The following is a 22,760-nucleotide window of genomic DNA, read 5'->3' as shown; positions in this document are numbered from 1 at the left end:
ATTATCTGTTTGTTTCTACTGTAATAAATTTATTATTATTCCTGTGTTGGATGCTAACATTGTACTGCTCTTCCCCTGTCAGGATACCATGGGATGAGGGTTACTGTGGTGTGTGGTAAGTGAAAAGCCACAGGCTTTGAAGGGTGGGGGACAAACCCATAAATGGCTCTGTAGCTCCTGCACCACATCCTTCCTGTCCTTGGTGAGCTGGAGAACTGGTTAGTGATGGGATCTACCTGTGGGATGACTGCAGTTTTATAAATATTCATGGCTCATTCTTCCCCCCTCAAAAAAACAAAACAAACACCATATTCACTAGAGTCTACAGGAACACTTTTATAAAAATAAAATTTACATTGATTATCATCTCTACAAGGCCACATCAATGTTTATAAAACTCCATTAAGTTTAGTATTAAAAAATATCTTAGGAAGATCTGATACAATTAAAACATTTTAGTCATAATCCCAGGCTCATCCTTAAAGCATTTATTTTTACAAGCCAGGAAGAGGAAACTAGTGTTCATGTGGTTTCCATCCTTCAAAGAAAAAAGTCATTATTACAGCATAAAGAAAATACCCAGTTAGGATAATGAATGTGCAGCCAACTGGCCCAACATAAAACCAGGATGCAAGGAAGTAGATCATCAGCAAAGAAATCAGAGTCCTGTAGCTGGCCAGAAACCTCAGACTGATCCTGGGTCCCCAGTTCTGGCTCGTTCTGTCCCTCACCACAGGGCTGTACCTGATTTTCTGTACGAGCTGGGGGTTGGTCAGATGATAACGACACAGTCTGCCAACAAAATCATCCCTGGAGCAAAGCACTTCCATCTGATCAGCAAACTGAGGGAAGATGCATTTAAAAATTAGTGTCCTCTTGCAAATGCTGTCATAAAGTAATTTATTTTATGATTTTCTTCATTTAGAGAATGAGGATTATAGGAAATGGGGGGATAAAACTACACTTTTATACAGCAGAACTGTCTTAGTGCTGACTTGCCTTGTGTTTTCACACTTAAGAAAATAATTTGCTTTTCCTGTTTAGAAGCATTCATTCTGAATGTTACTCCACTGTTCATCAACCATGAGTCCCTTAATAAATGACATTTGCAATGTTTTGTGTAGGAAAAGCAGAATTACAGGTAGAGAAACAGGCCTCATACCACTAGGAAATGCCATGTGGACCACAATAAAGATGGGATAAGAAGAAGTGAAGTGTCATCCATGTGCAGGGGGAGTAAAGAACAGAAATGTGCAGTGGAGGAGGCAGGGCTGTGCTTACCCTCTCGTTGAGCAGCGAGGACAGGCGGAACAGCAGCCGGACCAGGGCGGCGTTCTCGTAGCTCCGGATGGGCTGGAGCTCGGTGTCCCCCTGATACTGCAGCTCAAACCTCCGTAAGCCATTGATGATCTGGAAATGGGAAAATAAACACCTCACCTTGCAGCTCCCATCTGAAACACCTTTTTACTGGCACCCCTCTTAGTTGCATTTCTCTTCATCATAGAAGGAGAACTTGTTTATTCAAGAACAGCCTAGGCAGTGATATGGAATTGTTTTTTCTCTCACCTGGTACCTGCCAAGAGGTGTAAGAATGAGGCCATTCTCACTTGCAATGCAGTCTGGAAGCTGTTTTTTTCCATTCTCATCTTGAGCTGTCCCACACTTCATCATCATCTGGGTCAGCTGGGCTTCACTCAGCTACACAAGAATAACACAGTTCCAAAGCAGCTGTTTGATCTGCCCCCATTTCATTTATTTCTCACTTAACAAACTCATTAGCACTAAAAGCCCTTGACAGCCAGCAAAAATACCAAGAACTGCTTAACAGCACCTCAGTTAGACATTAAAATGAGATAAACCTCTCCAGATTTGTCTGTGCTTGTCCAGTTCTAGGAGTGCTCTGGTTTATATCTCCCTTAGCTCCCAAGGGGTATCAATGAGCTGTCTCCTAGGGCAATTCTGTACAAGGGAGTGTGGCTGCAGAGAAATTTATCTGTTATTTTTATGTTTAACAGTTCATCCTTAGCTGCAAGTTGTATTTTTACAGCTCTACATTAAGAAGAGGCTGGAGAGATCTTAAAATTGCCTGTTTGGAAACATGAGGACAGGCTTGGTATAAACAAGTTTGGTATAAATGATAGTCCAGAAGAGTGGTCACTTAAAGTAGGTTTGATACTTAGAAATTCATAACACCTAATTCCATCTGTATTGAAAATGGGTTTTGAAGCAGGTAAAGTTGAGATGTTAGAATTTACTAGCAAGGTCTCTGGACAGCTCTGTGACCCCACAAGGGACACAAACATACATTGATGAACCCTGACTCTTGTTCTCACTGCACAAGTTCTTAGAAAGATGTTACTTACCTTAAAGATCTGGCACAAATATTCCAGTGCCTTCTCCAAATATTCATCTGTTTTTTTGATGCTGTCCTGCCCAATTTCATCAAGGTCATTGCCTGTGTAGGAACCATTCACCTCAGATGGTGTGAATCTAAACCACGAGAAGAAGGACTGGCTGGCCATTGTCTCTGCAGAATGGTCTGATATGGACTTTGCTGTTTGCTGTGCCTGACAAATCAACTGAGCCAGTTTTAACACCTAAAACAAACAAACAAACAAACAAACAAAAAAGTGTGTGGGACAAAGATGAAGGACTACTAAGCATCAATACATGGATAAAACTCTGCCTTGACAGCTGCAAGTGAGAGCAATCCCAGCAAACTCATTCTCTTAGTGCATATGGATTTGTGCTGACTGTGAGCTGGATTTCCAACAGGGCAGAGGCAGTTCTCTTGAAGCTTTTAAGAAATCTCAGTGCTGCTTAAGTTCTTCAGCTGCCTTTTTTCTTTTTCCTGCTGCTTTTGTCTGGACTTGCTGGTAGGTACTGATCAATCAGAAGATCACAGTAATCATATTTGAGAGGAAATATCATATACTGCTCCAAGGCAGCAAGCTGTTACATTAACTTATTATTTAACAAAGAGAAGCAGACTTTTACAGCTGTGCTGAGCTGAGACCCCTCAGGGTCCAGAAGTCACTCAGCAAACTAAATTATTCAGTAATGCAGGGTGTGAAGTTTTCCACTGTTAACTTCTCCTGATATGAATGCTCAGCACTGAGAATACATCTGTCACAGTAGAAAGGCAGGTGACAAGGAGCTTGTTGCTTACCAAATTCCTGACTTCTGTGCCAAACATCTGTTTGTACTGGAAGTCCTGTCCTTCCAGGCTGTAAACATGACTCTTCACCTTAAATGAGGCATCTGTAACAGCTGGAGACCGTGATGACAAAAAACTCCCACCAAGAGTGGGGCTCATAAAAAGTCGGTGCTGACGGTGAGGAATGACAAGTTCTGGCTCCAGGAATAACTGTTCTCCTAGAATTTGAAAAAAGCAGTGGAGATGGTTACATAATACTGGTCTTGCTGGGGAAGATCCAGCTGCCTTAAGGCTGCTTTTTTTATTTAGAGAGTGAGTTCTGAGGGGAAGGAGGCCTTAATCACTGTTCATTATTTACTTCTCTCTGCCCAGAGCAGAAAGTGCCTGTGTGCATTTAATGCAGACCATACAAAGCAGCATTTTAATTTTATAACATTTTTTAACAAAAGGCAGTGGAGAAACATACTTCAGACATTGATACCAAATCTCACCACACCCTAATTATCCTGAAATGCATGCATGACTCTTTTACTAAGTATAGAGACTTTCAGAGATATATAAAGTTTAAATCCTGAAGTATATAATGAAGTAAAACAAGTGTGAGAAAAATTGACAATTTTTCATTGTTCTTTAAAAGGAAGTTGTGGAATGCAATCTATGGTGATTAGAAGAGAACTACAGACTCACTAAACCAATTGACAAACATTAGTGAAGACAGACTGCTGAATGGCAAAATAGCACAAAAAATGGGAGAGAAGTCCATTCACCCCAGTGCTTCTGAGATATAACTATTGTGAAGAAAGATTGAGACAGGACAACACAAGATGTCAAAATATCCTTTTACCTTTCAGGATCATTTCAGCTAGATTGGGCTGAGCAAAGACCTTAGCTACTCGGAACACCATGAGGGCGTTTTTTGGACTGACCAAGTCTGTTCGAAGAGCTCTGTTCAGAAATCCCACAAACAGCTTGGTATACATGAGCAGGTTTTCTTGAATGAAGGCAGCCCTGTCAAAGTGAGAACAGGATTTGTGAGTACAGCTATTTAAAGAACTGTTGTCTTCTACCAAATAAACTGCTAAGGATTGTTTTATACTGTCTCTGGAAAGATGGCAAATTTACATGGAGAAAAAAGAATATTCTCAAAACAAGTACTGGTGTTCTAAGAAATCTTTCTCTAGTCTTATATAAGTAATTAATTCAGGTTGGTGCATAGCTCCTGAAATCCTGCTGTTTTAGTCAGGATCTCCTTGAGGTTTGGCTGAGATCAGTCCCAGCTGCTCCTCTCCTCACCATTTCTCTGAGACGCTGCGAGGCAAAGGCTCCGTGCTTTGTGGGGGCTTTTCGGGCGCGTACCTCCAGGGCTGCAGGTAACTCAACCACATCTCAAGAACCTAAGCAAAAGCACACATAAACCCACATGAGTGCCAATAAAAGACGGCAGGAAGGGTTTTTTGTTAATTTATTTGTTATATAAAGAATTCCACTAGAAAAGAGAGACGTAAAGGCTAAGAAAAAGCTGCTGAACAGCAGTAATAATAACTATTTCTAATAACTAATAACTAGTTCTGTTGAGTACAGACTTAGGGGGAGAAGCAGGTACATACTGCTCTGAAAGAGGCATCCAGAGGCCAGTGGCCAAAACAGTGCTGCAGAAAGATATAAAGCTTCTCCTGGACAAACCGAGGAATCACAACCCTGCAAAAAGTTTCAAAGACATTCACGTGTATAAACTGGCAGCAAATTTTAAAAACAAAACACTCAACCATACCAAACAACAACCCAACACACTTTCACAAATGCAAACAGAGAAAGAATTGAGCAAAATTTGTTCTTTTTTTACCTGGAATTACTTCCAGCCATTGAATTTCAACTCAGATTAAATACCAAATACTAAACTAACCTTGGACAGAATCCTCTGGTAGCATTTTCTTTTCTCTATAGACTAGTGCAATAGCTGCTGCTGAACCCCCTCAGGGGCTTTCCTGGACTTTTAATAATGTACTTCTGTATTTAGCATCAAAACAACATAATTCAACCTCTCAGAGAAAGCTCAGCTTTTCAGTTCTATACATTTCAGAGATGTGCTCATGTACCAACCTTTTAAACTCCTCCAGTGGGCTGGCTGTGTGGGAATGGGCTGAAGGGGAGAGAGGCTCTGGTTTCAGGCTGTTGCTGAAAGCATGCAGATGTTTCACAAGCAGTCTTACCACTAGCACGTGCTCCTCAGTGGGCTTGAATGACTCCTAGATTTAAAGCAAAAGAGAGGCAACTAATGAGTGTCATTTGCTAAATGTCCAAGGAATTCAGGAAAATTATATTCTCAGATCCAAATACAGGAAATGCTCTCTTCCTTCTAGGTTCTTCACCATAGTTTGGTGCCACCTGATTTTGGACAGGTTTGCTCCCCAGGACAAGCTGCATCAATCTTCTGCCACCAGTTCACTAAGAAACAGCAGCAGCATATTTGGATTGTAAGAAAAGTTATCTACAGTACTCTAATGAACTGAATTTTGGGCTGGCTTTAAAGAACAGAGTAACTTGCAGATTTTTGACTTACCCCTTTCTGAAAAAAGAATATTCAGCCTTTCATTATGGCTGTAAGTTCATTGCTGCAGAAGCACAGCAGGTCCTTTGTTTATGCTCATGGCTTTACTGAGTTCTCCTTCCTATGCTGGTGCTCATCAACCTTACAGGAGAGAATAATCCTACACAGTTACAGTCAGAATAAGAACTGTTTGGAGTCCTGTGAGATCCTGTTGGGTCTAACATCCTCAGGGGGAGAAGCAGCCTGGGTGGGAGCAGCACAAGGTGAGCCACAGTGATGTTAATAATGAGAAGTGTGTGTTTGATAGAGCAAGGAGGTGAACGAGGCAAAGATGTGCTGGTTCCCCTGGCTGCTGAATGTGCAGCCAAAGCACAAACTCCTCTTTTACTGCCACCTGCTTTAACAGTGAACTAATCTCAATCCACCTCTGAAGGCAGATTTTGAGATCTGTACTCTCACTAAAGTTGAAAAGAATAATGTACATGAAATGTAAGTTACAGCTGCAGATATAATGGGAAGTGCTGGAAAGGTGTATTGGATTAGCTGCAAGAAGTTTCCAGTGCTTGAGGCAGGGAGGGAGGGTGTGTCTGTGTCTGCCTTTATGTCCCTTCTCAGAAATGCCTGAGGCAGAGCAGATGTCCTTTTACACTCTAAGATTCTGAATACACTGTGCCAGTCACTCCAGGCTCGATGACAGACACAGCCCTGTAGTGCAGCCAGACCCGAGACTCTCCTGACAGAGGGATAAACCTTTACCAGTTCTAATGAAGGCTGGGCTTGCTTTTGACAGCTCCAACTTGTATCTCCATGTTTTCTACAGTCCTGATGAGTCTGTGCAAGAAGGCAGAACTCCTGTGTGGTCCCTTGGAGTTCACACCAGGATCTCCACAGCAATTAGAGAGGCTGAGTACTCTGCTACAGTCCTTGAAAGGGTGTCATTTTAAAAATCCCAAGACCCCTTGAAGGTACCTTTGGAATTTACAAAACCACCCTATTTCAATACATCATTTGGGGTGATGTTAGCAGTTTTTCCACATAGCAGCTCTTACAATTTCCTCTTAGCCTGGATCACCACCATTATGAATGTCACTGCTTTAAAAACTGCTTTTCCCCACAAGTGTTTTTGCTGTAAAACCTTTTCATACAGGATGGATGTGTGCCATTCTTCATTCTTAATACAATAATTAAATAAAAGTTACAGTAAAAAAGATTTAAAGTAGTACTTTCTGTGTTCCTTTCTAAACAGCACCTTGAGATATCATAGTACTTAATTAAAACAAAACAAAAAAAGGATTAAAGAGCAGATTAAAGGGAAATGCCATGTAGTGCTAAAGAGCTTTACAGCACATAAGCTTAGCCCTCCCATTCCCAAAATGAAGACCCAATGAATAAAAGGGCTGAAGTAGGGAAAGAGGAATCAGCAATCTGTTCCAACAGGAATGTTTTTGCATGCACATTTCCTGAACAATCTGCAAATGTACCACTTGTGCTTTTGCAAAAGTGGAGTCAAGTTGACATTGCCACCAGAAATTTAGCATTATCCAATGACATTTCCTTGGCTAAAAACCCCCAGATGTTACCTACCTTAATCTGGGTGACAGCCATGCAAATTCTGATCTTTTCTTCCACGCAAGGTTTGCTTAAATGACTACTGTGTGAGAGGCAGAAATCTGCCACTGGTGAAGACAGCTTTGGTGCCAAAAAACAGCATAGCTGGTTAAGTCTTACACTGCAAGAATGCATCTCTAGAAACAGAGTTTCCAATTAGTCCTCATAACATGCTAGAGTTTAACTCTTTTCTCCATGACCTTTGCTAATATCTCTCAGTATCTCTCACTGAACAATTTTAGTGAATTTCAATGCAGTGTTCTCAAATTATAAAACCACACCTTGGCAGAAGAAGCTGCTGTACAGCCAGCACCAATACACTTGGCAGATTATATGATGGAACAAGATTTTTAAAAAGGAAACAAAATGAAAAGATGGTAATACTTGGTATGCGTGGAGGGCCTGGTAGCTGGATTGGGCAGGACTACCGTGGTGTTTACTGGAGATACTGAGTCGGTAGTGGAGAACCTCCAGCTGAGACAACAGAAACAAAAAGGAAGGGGGGAGGGAAAAAAGGAGAGAAGAGAGCAAGAGAAAAAAAAAGTGAGAATGAGCCCAAGGAAGAAGGGTGGGGGGAAAAATGAACATCACAAATACAGTCAGGGACAACATATCACAATAACAACTGCAGCCACAGTATCCTCTTTTTTTCTGGTGTTCAGTAGATTGATTCCACGGTATTTCTTACCCTTTATCAACCTGGAAATACAGCAGGTGTCAAAAAAGTGGCTGTTCTCTTTGCTGTGCTCAGAGCAAGGACTGGTGGGGAATATGGAGCTTTTACCAAAGAAATTCCCTGTTTCAAAAGTGAATTGAACTGCAGCAACAAGGATTTACACACCCTTACAGTGTTTTATTAAAAATGGAGTAAGCAGTATTCTGCAAGAGTTTTTACATTGAAAAGTTTGTCATTTCTTCCTATTCTGCTGGAGAAGCACAATTTGTATGAAGAAGAAACTCATATTGGACTTTCCTGTCCAGAGAAATCCTATGTCTTCTCTCTACCTAAAGGCCATTTGGGAAGGCTGCAGGTCTTGTGAATTTCCTCAAAAGAGGAAATTACTTTTTACTATTAGAGAAACATTACACATCTAAAAAGGCAAAGACATACCTAGCACAGTGTTACATGCTGGTGCAAAAGGCATCTTGCCATAACACTGAAGTCTCTGCACACCTCAGCCAGATCCCTTCTCAAAGGAACAACCTGACCAGTATTTTCTGACTATGATAGTGAAGAGGATACTGTAGCAACAGTGACACACATGTATGAAATTAATGAAAAAACATAAAACAAAAAATGTACACTACACAGACCCCAATGACTGTTGTCAGGCATCTAAACTAACTCTCCAGATCACACCTCTGCTGTCTTTAAACAGCCTCTACCCCGTCTCCTCCGCTGTCAGTTTGGCAGCTTTTGGTTTCACACCCTTGGAGAGGCAGGATTGTTACTGCAGGCTCCCCAGGAGCTTGGGCAGATTGTCTGCTTCCAAAGTGACTCCCAGGAATCTGCAAACCCCTGGATTTTAATGGGTTTTCCACATGCAGTGCAGGGGCTGAACACCTGGCACTGGAAGGTCAGGAAGCATGACAAAGTTTTATCAAACTACTTATTTTTAAGGGTTTCTTGTGGTAACAGCAGAAGGGAATAGGAAAAAAGATGCTGCACACTTGGACTCTAGATCATCAGAGAGAGAAAAGACAGACAAAAGAATTGGAAAATAGTTGAATTAAAAGGGAAAACAGTGACAGCATAGCAAATAGCATCAATCTCAGGTTCACAGCAGACCCAAAAAGAATTCAAAGCTGTAATATGTATCTTCTCAATAGAAATTATTTACTATTCATTCCCATTCCACTGCCTTCTACCTATGAAGGGAAGTCTGTGATGACATTAACATGGTTCAAGGAAAAATCCATGATTCTGCTTCTCAAGAAAGGCACTTATCTGAGATCTGTCTTGGCCCATGAAAGCAAACGAATCTGGCTGCTGGACAAAGAGTGAGCAAGCTCTGCAGAACCTCATCCCACCTTCCAATACAGATATGCAGCCATTTCAAATCACTGATGCTCAAACAGCTTGAAATCAGGACTGAGTGGTCTCTAATTCCCCTTCCTCCCAAACACACAGAAGGATAAATGGAATCAAGTGAACCTGCATAATTATCAATCATTTTAAGAATAAGGTATAGGACCACCTTGGGTTTCCAGTCAAGGCCTTTAAAGCTTGTGTTAAAACAGAATTTACATTTCTGGATGTTCTACTTCCTCATCTGAGGAACCACAAGGCAGACTGCTCTCCTTCAGCCCACACAGTCTACAAAGTTCAGTTTAAGTATCACAGACTAATGAACAGTCCTGCTGCCAACTGATCTGGAACCTTTCCTCAGTCCTGCAGGAGAGATCCTGCATCCATTTATTTATCTCATGGGGAATTCCAGTCCCCCATTCCACTCTTCCACCCCTCCCCCCAAAGAGGAAGACTTCCTTCTTTACATGTTCATGATTACTTCCCATCAAAGATGAAACTAAAATACCACCAGGGAGTTATGGCCTCAGGCTGTGGCTCAACACACCTTGTGGAGGATCCTGAAGTGCTGATTTCAGAGAACTGTAAGCTCTACCTAGGCCCTACTCCACCACAAGGTGCAGAGTCATTGTCTGCAACTGCTGCTCCCTAGTGCTAGAAGAGAGCATCTGAAATACAGAGGGTGAACAGAGGAGAGAAGTTTAAAGCAATCATCATTTCTGGCCTAAGCACAGCGCTTGATGCACAGAGACTGGACAGACAGACAGACCAAAGGTACTTCAAGCAAAGCCTTTCCATCACAGGTGCACAGCCATGCTGCTGGGAGTCCCAAGTGGAGACTTTGCAACATTAGTGAGTTTGCATTTTGACCTCAACTTTGAGAATGAAAGACAAAACCCATCACATTTCAGTTCTCCAATGTTTTTCCCTAACAAAATATAAACGTGTTTTATTTCATATCCTGTGGAATGAAGGATTAGGATTTTTCAATCAACTCTTGTATTGCACTTCCACACAGGAACAAATCTTGAGTAGCTTTTATTATTTCTCTCCCCTTCTATGAAAGTCCCACTGTGACCCAGAGGGAATTCAGAGGATCAACATTTTCTCCTTCAAATTCCCTTTACATTTATAATGCCTTCAATCTTAGCCTCCCCAACATTTACTTACTCCTTACATGCAGTAGTTTGTTACTGAACAGGCCACCACAAACTGCTTTTAATTATCTGAGCAAGAGCTTGTCAGATAATCCAATTCTGTAGCTACAGAACTGCTTCTGACACCATTAAGGTGAAAAGCATACTTTGGAACATGAAACAATACAAATTGCAGCTTAGTAAGATTTTTTTCTTTTTTTTTTTAAATTTGGATTTAGGCTAAAAAATGGTTACAGATGTTAGAAATTACTAATTGGTATTTCAGTAACAGTTGCTGTCTCTGCTGGAAATCAGTTTTAGCTATTTTTAGCAGTCATGTTGCCCCCATGGGATTTAGCACAATGGTTTTATAGTGGCATCTTCTCAATCATTAGTACTTTGATACTGATGTTCAGATTGTTGTGACCATCCCACAAACTCATCTTGAACAAAAAAAAAGAAACAAAAACCAGAACAAAACTAACACAACTTCTGCAATGAAGGCAAATCTGGATGACACACTTATTCACAACATTTTTTGTAACTGGATTATCAACTTTGGCACACTTAAATAGATACTCTGTTAAATTATTTCTTTCCTTTGGACCAATATACAAAAAAAATTCTGCACAGAATAAGAGATTTACCCCAAGGTAAGAGCTCAACCGCCAGGTGATGTTCACAAGTGCAGTACAAATTATTACCTTGACATGAGGGGACTGCATTTTCTGATACATTTCCAGTGAATAATGATGAAGCCACATTTCAACAAAAATCTGCAAAACAAATATTTTCTCAGCTAGGGAAACAGAAAAAATCCTGGACTGTCAGTCAGAAGACAAGTAAAAGGAAGACCACAGTAAATAATTTAAAAACTAAGCTGTACTGGTAAATAGACAGCACCTATTGAAGATGTTTCAGGTTATCATACCAATGACTGAGATGACAAACTCTTAGCACCTGCCAGGCATCAATTAGTTCAGCAACTTGGTTTAGAACAACTGCTAAATCCAGAGGTTCTTTTCCTCCCCTTGATAATGAACAAAACCAACTCGGCTGTATTTAACCTCTGCCTTTGCACAGAGCACAGAATTATTGTAAGATTTAAAAAAGAAAATCAGATGCAGAAACTTTTTCAGGAAAAAAATATTCAGATGCCTGAGGTCACTTGTTAGATCCTTAGTCTAAGAAAGGACATTTAGTGCCTTTCTAAGCTACAACTCCACAGCTTCACAGTGGTTCTTTGTTGCATTAACCAGAAGCAACAGGTGCACTGCTCAGTTCCAAAAAGAAGAGATCCCTCAGTGAGCAGAAAAAAAAGTTGCAGGGCATTTTCTTCCCTTAAATGCAAGGTACCTGAAGCAGTGTTTCTGATCTCCAGATCTCCTGGGAGGCTGGGTCAGCGTTCACAGAGGGCTGGTGGGCAATGTGCCGCTTCAGCAGGCTGGTGTGGTGCATGCCATAGGAGGAGAAAGGCACTGCTGGGGACCTTGGAGGAAAATGCAAAATAAAATACAGAAATCAGGAAGCCTTGGTGCACTACAGGGGGATGTAGGGATGTATCACTGCTTTTAATCAGTGTTTTATAAAATCAGTATTTTATAAACCTTAAAACAAGTCTTTCAAACTGCAAAATTGATTACACATTTCAAACTTCTGCAATGTACTGTAATTACTAATCACTTCAACTATAACCAAACACTGCATCACTATTCCTATGTGTAAGTACACACAATGGAAGTCTAGAGGTGTTTTCTACTTGTTTGATTTTGTTCCAACAAGCCATATTTTGTGTGCACTGTTCCCACAATTTGCCCCTGACACTGTAGCCATTACCTGGGAGTAGGGGAAGGGATGGTTCCCCCAGGATTTGAAGAAGGTGGGGGAAGGACACTTCCTTCTGTGGGCAGGAAACACTTGAGGTACGTGTCCACCAGGATGAAATAAGCACTGTTGGAAGGGCTGACATGATGGGTGACAGGTGAGTTCTGTAACACACACAGGATATACCTGGGGTTAAACACTGCTGCTTTCAGCCACTCCTGGGGAGTGCTACCAGACCCCCTTAGCATAAAAAAGCAGAGGCCCAGTGGTTAGAAATGGCAGCAAAGACCCCTTGGAGCAAAGGAAAATGAGCTGCCAGAAAAGGGTTGCTGCAGCAATGATTGTAACCAAGCAGGAGAAGAGAGATAACAACAGGCAGAGAGGAACCAAATAACCACAGCCCACAGCACCAAGCTGTGGTTCTGACTGTAGAGAAGCCCTTATTGGATAGAGGATTTCCCCTTACTGGGGGAAAGAAACCATTTGGAATCCATTGCCTGCTCCTTCTAGGCATGAGACTGCTTACTGGTGTATCCAAGGTGGGAATTCTGTTTATTATCCAGTCTTGGATCATCAAGTGAACCAAAGCATTAACAAATTCCAACAGAACAGATGCCCCTGCTGTTAATTTAGCTGCACAGCACCCCAGCAGGCCCTTTGAGCATTATGGAGAAAGGCCAGTACTATTTTAAGGGAAAAAACACTACTTACCCTCTGTGTAATCAAACTAATTGCAAAGTAGAACATGTAATATTCAAATGGATCTGGAAGAGCAGAGTTAAGGATCACATAATAAAAACAAGGTACAGATGTCAGATATTGGGAGATGCTGAACAGCCCCTACATTTGTACTTTGTCAGTGCTGAAGTGCCTTGCTAGAGCTTTTGAGCAAATTCAGCCTTGGATTCTTGCTTTCCAGCTGACTGAAACATTGGTAATTGAGGTGTTTGTGCTACTCTTGGCACATCTGACTATTTCAAACTGAAACCAGCACAGATACACTGAATCCAAAAGTACTCTAGCTGTAAAATGAATGTGCCCTTTTCCACCACGTTGCATAAACTACAAGTAGGTACAAAAAAAACCAACTGTGAAATACAAGCTCTACTGAGAAACACTGGGAATTTTGTTGTTGACTTGATTAAGGCCAGAAAATTCTCCAACAAGGGTTTATAACAGGACACATTTATTTCAAATTGTAATCTAAACATTTCTAATCAGCCCAAACTCTTCAGCATGGCCATGATTTACCCCACATACATAATAAATGTAGAAAAGAAACACTCATGATCTCTCAGTTTTGGATATTTTACAAGGAATTAGATACTCAACTGTTAAAGGATACTAAGAGCCAAATTCAAGCCCACACCACCAGATGAAGGAAACTGGACTTTGTTGTGGTATAAGGAGCATTCTGGTAGAACTTGCTCTTGTATTGAAGCCTTCACAGGGCCCTGAAAGACAGAGTAACAAAATATTAACCTGGCTGCTCAGCATATTGCAAAGTATGTTTTCAGATATTGAGATTCTGCATTCCAGCTTTCTGGGATGATCTCTACATTCAGCTCTGTGGGATTTTATTGCATTGCAGTAGTTCTGTGTCTAAATGCAAGGTCTTTAAAGAACTCTCAGCTCTCTCTCTGAAAATGAGTGTTCAGTATTTTTTAAAGTTAAATTCAGTATTTTTTGAAAAAGCCTTCACCGTGACTTTCCCAGTTGGAGTGGGAGCAGCAGAGTATTGGTGTTTGGCTGCTGGTTTTGTCCAGGTAATTGAGCTGTGGACCAGCAATTACCCTATATTTAAATGAGGTTTCCCTTTGTTAAAGACTGTAGGACTATCTGAACCAATTTCTATGCAGCATGTAGGTGGTAGCAATGGAAGAAACAACAAAACAACTCTGCAGATGAACACATTTGCTGGAAATGTGACACTTCACACCCAGGATAGCAGTCAGACTTCAAGCACATGGGCACACAGCTTAGGCAGGGAAGACACTGCTCTGGGATAAGTTTACAAAACTACTTTCAATCCTGCAACTGCTAATAACCACACAACTCTATCTGGGGACAGAGTAAGAACCACAGCGCAGCTTTCTTGGCTGAACACACATATCCAGCTCCTGAGAACCACAATCTCCTAGAGATTTTATGGCTGGGAACTCTTCCCCAGGAGCCATTTCAAGAAATGGGTCTAAACCTGGAGCACTTGGCCTATACTGAAATGTAGGTATAAAGTGCATGCAAAGTTCCAGTAGCTGCAACAATAATTACATTCCCTTCTTACAAACTGTTCAGTTACTCACTGGAAGGTATGAGACTGGGAAATCATATCTGTACTCTTCTGCCTGGAGTTTGTAAACCAGCTTCATCATCGGGCCACTGCAAACAAGCACCAGACAGTGAATCCCACGGAAAATACCCTCTGCTGCCTCACTTCTGTGAACTTAGTTGTGCACAATGGAAAAAGGTCAAACCCTGCTCATTTGTTCACCAATTCATTTCTTAATCTGTGCAGAAATGAGTGAGTTTACCTGGGATCCAGGAAGTCCAAAGCCACAGAATATTCATTAGGATTTGTTCTTCCTTGCAAGCAGCGAAGATTCCAGCCCACGATGATGCCATCCAGGCTGCCAAAAATGCTCTCCACCAGCCATGGGAAGATGCCATGCAGTTCCTTCAGGGGAAACAGACACAAAGAATTAATGTGCACAATTCCTCACTTGGATAATCTCTAATGCATGTACTAGGACCCACAAAGATAAGTCTGACACTTATTTATGACTGTTTCTGGATTATCACTGGGCAGATTGTCCATCCAAAATACTGCATTATAACACAGCAATTATGGGAGACTATCCTGATTTCTGATCCTACTGAAGTCACAACAGTGCTCATCAGCATCACCTGCAGTTATTTGTCATATTCCAAAATCAAGCTTTCTTTGTAAACTGAGGCTGAAAGGCATTAATGAAGGACAGTGAAATGAAACAATCCTTTAATGACTAGAAAAGGTTCTTAACTCTTGGCAACACTGGCTTCCCACTGTTTCCCTGTTACTCAGGGACCCAAAGCTCAGAAGCACAGAATCAGTTAGGCTGGAAAAGAGCTGAGATCATCGACTCCATGCTGTGACCAAACACCACCGTGTCAACCAGCCCACGGCACCGAGTGCCACATCCAGCCCTTCCCTGGACACCTCCACGTGGCTCCAGCCCGTTCCAGATAAGTTTGTCTTGAAAAGACAAAGAGGAACAAAGAGAACTGTAGTATAAAAAACCATTTCCCCTGAAACTTGCCAAGCAGCGAGGCTCTGACAAAGCAGAGAGCGCTCACCTTGGCGGGCAGCTCCTCGATGACCGTCTCCAGATCGTGGCACCTCTGCGCAAAGGGTTTATTGACACAATCCGCCTTCAGCGTGGCCTGGCACAAACCACAAGGGAAATCCGATCACGGCTGCCGGGCACGACAGCACTTACCGCGGACACGACGAGCGAAAATCCCCCCAAGCGCCGCTCCTCCGGCGCAGCATTGCTGCCGACACCCGAGGCCGCACGGGCCCCCCGCGGTGCCTTCACCGTGTACCGAGACACCGCTCCGCTGCACGCCCGGCCCGGCCCGGCCCGGCCCGTTCCCGCGGGCTCGCCCCGCCGCAGCGCTGCCATTCCCACGAGCAGCAGGAGGACGCTGTGCCCCTCGCACCCACCAGGAGGAAGCTGGGCTGCTGCAGGTGCGGTCCGGCCATGCCGCCGCTCCCGCTCCGGTTCGGTTCGGTTCGGTCCGGCCCACAGCGGCCTCAGCACTCCCGCCGCCTCCCGCGCCCGCGCGGCCCTTCTGCGTCACGGCGCGCGCGCGGATGACGTCACGGCGCGTTGCCACGGAGACGCGCGGCGCTGAGGGGGGCGCGCGGCGCTGAGGGGAGCGCGCGGCGCTGACGGGAGCGCGCGGCGCTGAGGGGGGCGCGCGGCGCTGAGGGGGGCGCGCGGCGCTGAGGGGGGCGCGCGGCGCTGACGGGAGCGCGCGGCGCTGAGGGGGGCGCGCGGCGCTGAGGGGGGCGCGCGGCGCTGAGAGGGGCGCGCGGCGCTGACGGGGGCGCGCGGCGCTGAGGGGGACGCGCGGCGCTGGCGGGAGCGCGCGGCGCTGAGGGGGGCGCGCGGCCCTCGCGGAGCTCTGGAATGTTCCTGAGGTGGAGCCGCCACAGCGACCGCCGAGACCCGGGACACAGGTCACCCGTGGGAAAAACAGAGTTCATGCTTTAGAATCTTTAAAAGCTTAATAAGGGGACAAAGAGGGACAATGTCCAGCGCTGAGGCGTTTCTGGCCATCGGCCAAAGAACACACCGATAGATTAAGACAGTGTTATCTACATACTGTTACATTACTGAGGTTTATACATATTCATGTGTTTCAGACATTATTCAAACATTTTTGGGAGCTTTTGATGTTGCAGAAACTCTTTTCTTTGGCCTTACATGCTGACTTATCTGCATGACTTCCTGTAGACCAGGTTAATATATTTTATTCTGTCATCCTATTGCTTCACACTTCCCTGAGAATGAGGAGTTAACAAGTTCTTCTCCAACTCTTCTCTGGTTTGTGTCACTGTTATCACTTGGAGAGCTCCCTCAGCAGATGTGGGAAAAACAACATAATCGCTTCACACCGCTCTCTTAGTTACATAGAAACATTTTAATATTTCATGTTTTGCTAGGGCTTACAATATAATACATTTATCACACCACTGTTTCTATAAGCTATACGGTGCATACATAGATATATTCATCACACGATTATTTCTATGAGCTATACAGTGCAAAACTAATAAATTGTGTTACAGTAATACGCAGCTAAAAGGAGTTGCAAATTGTACCATATCCAAATACTTATGATCAGTAACAACATTAAACGTGAAAGGCAACATTATATTGTATTTTTTAACACCCCAGCAGTCTCACCCTGTGCTTGCTTGAGGGTGTGATCCAAACACTTTTTGAGCTATGCCAGGTTCGGACCCCTGAGTGCTGCCCTGGGGAGTCTCCTCCAGTGCTCTGCCACCCTCTGGGGGAAGAAGCTTTTCCCAATATCCAGCCTAAACCTCCCCTGACTCAGCTTTGCCCCATTTCCTTGAGTTCTGTCCCTGTCAGCAGGGATGAGACCACTGCCTGTCCCTGCACTGCCCACAATGAGGCAAAGTGCCCTCAGCCACATCTCATAAGGCTTCCCCTCCAGACCCTTCCCCATCCTCATGTCCCTCATTTGGATGCTCTCTAATAGCTTAATGTCTTTTTTTTATACTGTGGTGCCCACAATGGCACACAACATTCAAGGTGAGGCTACCCCAGAGCGGAGCAGAGTGGGACAATCCCCTTCCTTGCCCGGCTGGCCATGCTGGGCCTGATGTCCCCCAGGACATGCTGTCCCTCCTGGCTGCCAGGGCAATGGTGACTCCCATCCAGCCTTCCAGGACCCCCAGGTCCCTTCCCACAGCTGCTCTCCAGCCTCTCATTCCCCAGCCCGTTCACAGAGCCAGGATTGCCCTGTCCTAGGTGCAGAATCAGACACTCTTGTTAAGTTCCACATGCTTGGTTACTGCCCAGACCTTTGATTTACCAAGGTCCTCTGCAGGGCCTCTCTGCCTCATAACCCGTGTTTGGGGCTCTAGGGGTTCTGTCAGAACCAGACATCTGTCAAACACTCGTGGTGTCCCTGGTACCACAGCCCTCCTGACTGCTCTGAAGGACAGTTCTGTCCAAACTACAGCGCACATGTGTGTGTGTCCTGTGCTGGATGTTGTTATAGATGATAATATTAGCTTTCACATTCATAGATTAGCTTTTTGCATCACAAGTATTTTGATATAGTACAACTTACACTTACTTTTAACTGCTTTGTATAATCTGTCAGTTTATGCACTGTTCATATGAATAAAAATGTAATAAATATATTGTAGGCTTTAGAAAAATGTTAAAATAGAAACTAAAATACTTCCATATAACTCAGAAAACAGTGTAAAGCAATTATTCTGTTTCTTACATCTGCCAGCTGGCCTCTCCAAGTGATAACAGTGACAAAAAGCAGAGCATAAGCATCTGAGAAGGATTTATCAATTCTATCAGCACTATTAGGGAGTGTGAACCAACAGGATAAAACTACAACAAGAAATAAAATACATAGACCTAATTTACAGAAGGTCCTGCAGACAAGTCAGAAGTTAAAACCAAGCAAGAGAGTTCCTAAAACATCAAAAACTCAAAAGAATGTTTGAATCATGTGTAAGCTAATGAATATGCATGTAACCCCAGCAATGTAACCGTATATAGAGAACACGATTTTAAGCTGCCTCCGTGCTCTTTGGCCTTTCTTTGGCACCCCAGTGCTGGATTGTTTGTCCTTCTTTTATCCTTTATTAAACTTTTAAAAATTCTAAGGAGTGAACTGTGTTTTTCACAGTGTGCTGCACATATCCGTGTGTCCTGTGCTGGATGTGATACACACACCTGCGAGTCCTGCTGGGGTTCCTGCCGAGTTTTACACGTGCCTTCGGAGATAGAGACCAACTGTGAGTGAACGCGGGTCCTTGAGGGGTCGGTCCGTCCTCCAGGTGGGGATAACGAGCTGCTGTAGCTCCAGAAAAAGCTGCTGGGATTTGATGGCAAAGATTCTACGATGTGTTTATTTGGCTGTAAAAGTTATATACGTGAGTGTCAGGACTTAAGGAAACAGTAGACCTGGTGTATTTTCAGTGGGTGATAGGATCTGAGAAAGAAGAAATAAAGGATCGGGTGAATATGTGGCAGCACAACACTGAAGGTGCTCAGATAGCTGCATGGGAGAAATGTATCAAATTATTTTAAGAACTAATGGAACTCCTGAGGAGAACTGTGGAACAGCAGTTTGGTGTGCTCTGGAGCCCACTGAAATCGATATAGGTTCATTATCCCTCTTACACAGAGCATTTTCACATGTATATATAAAATATTGTATATCTATGTTTTTCCCATTTGGCAGATGCAAAGACTGAAGTCGAGAAAAGTCACCTTACCTAGGTTTCCTCTGATATGCCACTTACGTAGGTTTCCTTTTTCCCCTCCTCCCAAATTGTATCTGCCTTTAAGCCATAGCAACAAGAAAAGCTTGTTGCTGTTGCTGTTGGTATGTTTTTCCTGAGAGAAGTATTCCTGAGGGAGTTGGAGGCTGAGCTGTTTTCTGCAAGTATGGATTCCATGTTTTGGGGCTTGTTTTATGTTTTTATCATTCATTGTCAGAGGTTTCTGACAGGCAAAGACGTGACTAACCAGCCATAACGAAAGCTCTCCTAGGTAGCTTTACATTTTGTCACCTTGGTGTAATCACTAGAGCATCAATCAAACTCTACAGAGGCAATTAAGTTAATGTAATTGTCAAAAAGATTAATAACTCAATTTGTGCATAGAAGATTGAGTTAATACAACACCCAGTTACCAGAAAATCCATGAGGAAAAGAGAGTCTCTAAATCCTCCAATGCCAGCTTGCACTGTTGCTCAGGTTAAACATTTGGGACAAGTAAGGAACTAGACTGTGTGGTTCTGATGCTCACACAGTGTTTTTTTCTAAAAGCAGTATTAAAAACCTTTCAGTTAATTCATATGGGGCATCCACTGCATCATCCACAAGCATTGGTGGGAAGTTTGGGTTCAGGAGTTTTACATCAAGGCTTTAGTAAGTGTCTTTTCCCCTTTAAATGGTGTTTGTAGTGAGAGATGCCATCTTTTATAGAGCTGATGGATATCAGAGGGAGAAACAGAAGCTTTGGGACACTCCAGCTTCTCTTGAAGTCTGACTCAGATGCAACAAACAAGTCCAAGCTGGAAACATGTGACTGTAACTTCAACCTGATTATGCTGATTAATGAAAGGAAAAGACAAATTAGAAATAATCTAATTTAGAGTAATAGCATAGGCATCTGATAACATAACAGACCTTGTTGCTTTTGCAGGATTAATTTAATATCTTCCTGTAAGTGCAGGTTAGACTGTTCTAACAGTTGAGATCTGTCAAATGTTTTCTTTTGGCTGGAGAATTGTTTGGGTGTTGATATGTCAGGGATGGGTGAAATGATTAGAAAATATCCAATCTGTTCAGCTGTGATGGGAACAAAACCAGACTACCAGTTAATGAGAAATAGTCTGGAACAGGGCCTGGATTCATATAGGTGAGGAGAAAAGGGGAATTTTCAGAACTGTCATTATGCTTCTAGCAGAACCAAAGTAACTTCTGTCTCCACAGCTGTTCAGTTCATGCAGATATCAACTTTATACTGTTCCTGACATGCACAGGCCTGCTAAGGCTGTCAGTCAGAGTTCCACATGGCTGGAGATGAGACTTCATGTGTAGTCTGAGAAAACATTAATTCACCCAGTGCATGTGATGGCTTTTCCTGTGAAAGAAATGTCAGCAGCACTGAACCATTGCAGGATGAGGCATCCCCATCTCCACCCAGGTTGAATGTGCAGCTCTTTGGGCTTCCATTGTTATTTTTCCTAATGATTTCTATGAATTTGTTCTATTTTTGCCTGGTTTCTGCAAGCAGAGATTGCTTAAGATATTGCATGACAGCATGGTGTCAGGAGTTCCAGCTCCAGTTTGTCTCCCACAGCCTTGAGAGTACCTTAAGAATAGTCTGATTTAATAAGGAGTGTATTTTGTGCCTGTTTATGGGTACTTGGAGTTTTGCAACGTTGGCAGTCCCATTTTGAAGATTTTCTTCTCCATATGAAGCGCTAGAAATTTGGTTTTAATTAAAATTGGATTTCTTGCATAATCACATGAATTCAGGAGCTTGAGACATAAGTAATCTCAGCATTTCAACACTTGGGATAAAATATGAGTACTGGTGGTAGAGTGTGTGAACATAATGCATTATGCAGAGGGCTAAAGCAACTCTTGGATCAAGAGTCTGAAGAAGCTGCATATGGTGACCATTACTGAGTTTTGCTTTTTTATTATACTGGTTGAGATCCGGGATTGGGCTTTGAAAAGTAAAGCCACACGTAAGGTGTCATTTTCCATTCTAGTTACTGGTGGTCCATATTCTGATTTTGAGTAAGGTTAGCCTGGGCAAGAAAACCCTTTGTGCCATTTATGAGAAACTTTTCCTGTTGATTTTGAAGGAACTAATACTTCAAGCTGATAACTATGCTTTCATTTCCAGTAATTTCCCTGTTTCTAAAACTAGGTCTTGTTGCAGTAAGATAAGGATGACGTGCTCAGCTTTAACTAATACTTGAAGCGTGCAGTAGGAGCTCTGCTTGCTATTTATGCTTTGCCAAATTGATGTTCCTATTTCTCAGTTCACCAGGTCTGTGCAAAGTGTCACTGACGGCAAAGTCACCTTCTCCTCACGAGCTGCACTTCTGCCCGTGGGGCTATAGAGCAGGGGCACTGTGAAGGTGGGGACTGCCTTTGGTTGCACCCACATCCTGCCCTGGCTGTGCACAGTGCTCCACACAGCCCTGATGGCAGGAGTGGGCTCCTGATTAAATGCTTCTCTGTCTGTGGAATTTGTTACAGAGCCCTAAATCAGCCTCTAAATTCTGTGTATTTCCAGCTGTGCAGTCTGGGCCTTCCAGAGAGAATCTTTATTTGCCAGGTAATTACTGCTCTCACTTAGAGCAGAGACCTCTTTGTGTTCCAACACATTTCCAAGTGTCTTTCCAACCAGTGTGATGGACAAGCATCTGTTCTTTTGCAGAGAGACAGTGACATTCCAGTGCTGGAATGTGATCACTCTTTCTGTGTCTCTGAAAGGCAGCTTCTCTATCTACAAGATTTGTGTTAGGTGAGTGTTCCCAAGGAACCTGCCAAGCTATCACCAGGCAAGATGTCCTTGGATTAGTTTAGCATCCAGGTCTTTTTATAACTCCAGTACTAAAAAAAAAAAATCAAATAAATACAGTTCTAAGCTGCTTAATAAAATGAAATACAATAAAGAAGAAATAATAGTCTTAGGAAGGGAGTCAGTTCAGAGCTATAATATGAATGGAATAAACTGTAGCTGGTTGGTTTTGTAACTGATACAGTATTTCATGTTATTTTTATCCTTCCAGTTAAAACCACATACTGCCATTCTTAAAGAGCAGTGATTCTATTTAATGATACCTTTAATAATCTCCGCTTTCCTTTTGAAAGCCATATTTTGGAAGCAGAATGTCTCTCCCACTAATGGCTGTCTGCCAACTGGCTTTCATCTTTATCCTTTCTGATTCTGCAGTCTTTTACCCATGTGAATAATTTGCTCTCAGAGCATGCTGTTTTTAGCTCCTGGCAGTCAAGAAGAGAGAAATCAATGTAGATTGCTGGGGTGAGTGACCAGGAGGTGAAACTTGAAAGCCTTGAATATTGGCTGCTTCAGCCTGACAAGCACGATGAAGTGTGCATGAATGGGGAACTGCATGGAGCCATGAAGGAGGATCAGTCACAGG

The 22,760-nt window shown here is 42.9% G+C and overlaps 1 protein-coding gene across 3 annotated transcripts; it reads right to left on the bottom strand.

Annotated features, from left to right (window-relative positions):
- Positions 1-150: 150 nt before the first annotated feature.
- SMPD4 (sphingomyelin phosphodiesterase 4) lies at positions 151-16,138 on the bottom strand. Of its 3 annotated transcripts, XM_058851571.1 has the most exons (20): positions 16,006-16,138; positions 15,636-15,722; positions 14,834-14,976; positions 14,606-14,681; positions 13,648-13,756; positions 13,014-13,066; positions 12,315-12,466; positions 11,835-11,967; positions 11,183-11,254; positions 7,698-7,787; positions 7,290-7,394; positions 5,258-5,403; positions 4,765-4,855; positions 4,451-4,551; positions 4,002-4,165; positions 3,170-3,375; positions 2,364-2,597; positions 1,567-1,698; positions 1,282-1,410; positions 151-842 (listed from the first exon to the last, which is right to left on the bottom strand). In XM_058851571.1, exons 1-20 carry the CDS (start codon positions 16,042-16,044, stop codon positions 516-518), a joined length of 2,589 nt encoding a protein of 862 aa, XP_058707554.1. In that variant the 5' UTR covers positions 16,045-16,138; the 3' UTR covers positions 151-515. The 3 variants fall into 3 exon arrangements, with proteins under 3 accessions (XP_058707554.1, XP_058707555.1, XP_058707556.1); XM_058851572.1 differs by lacking the exon at positions 7,290-7,394; XM_058851573.1 differs by lacking the exons at positions 7,290-7,394; positions 7,698-7,787.
- Positions 16,139-22,760: the final 6,622 nt, after the last annotated feature.

Source organism: Poecile atricapillus, chromosome 16 (genome assembly GCF_030490865.1).
Source record: "Poecile atricapillus isolate bPoeAtr1 chromosome 16, bPoeAtr1.hap1, whole genome shotgun sequence".
NCBI lineage: Eukaryota > Metazoa > Chordata > Aves > Passeriformes > Paridae > Poecile > Poecile atricapillus.
The sequence above is the reverse complement of the archived record's forward strand: the minus strand, read 5'-3'. Positions and strand labels throughout refer to the sequence as shown.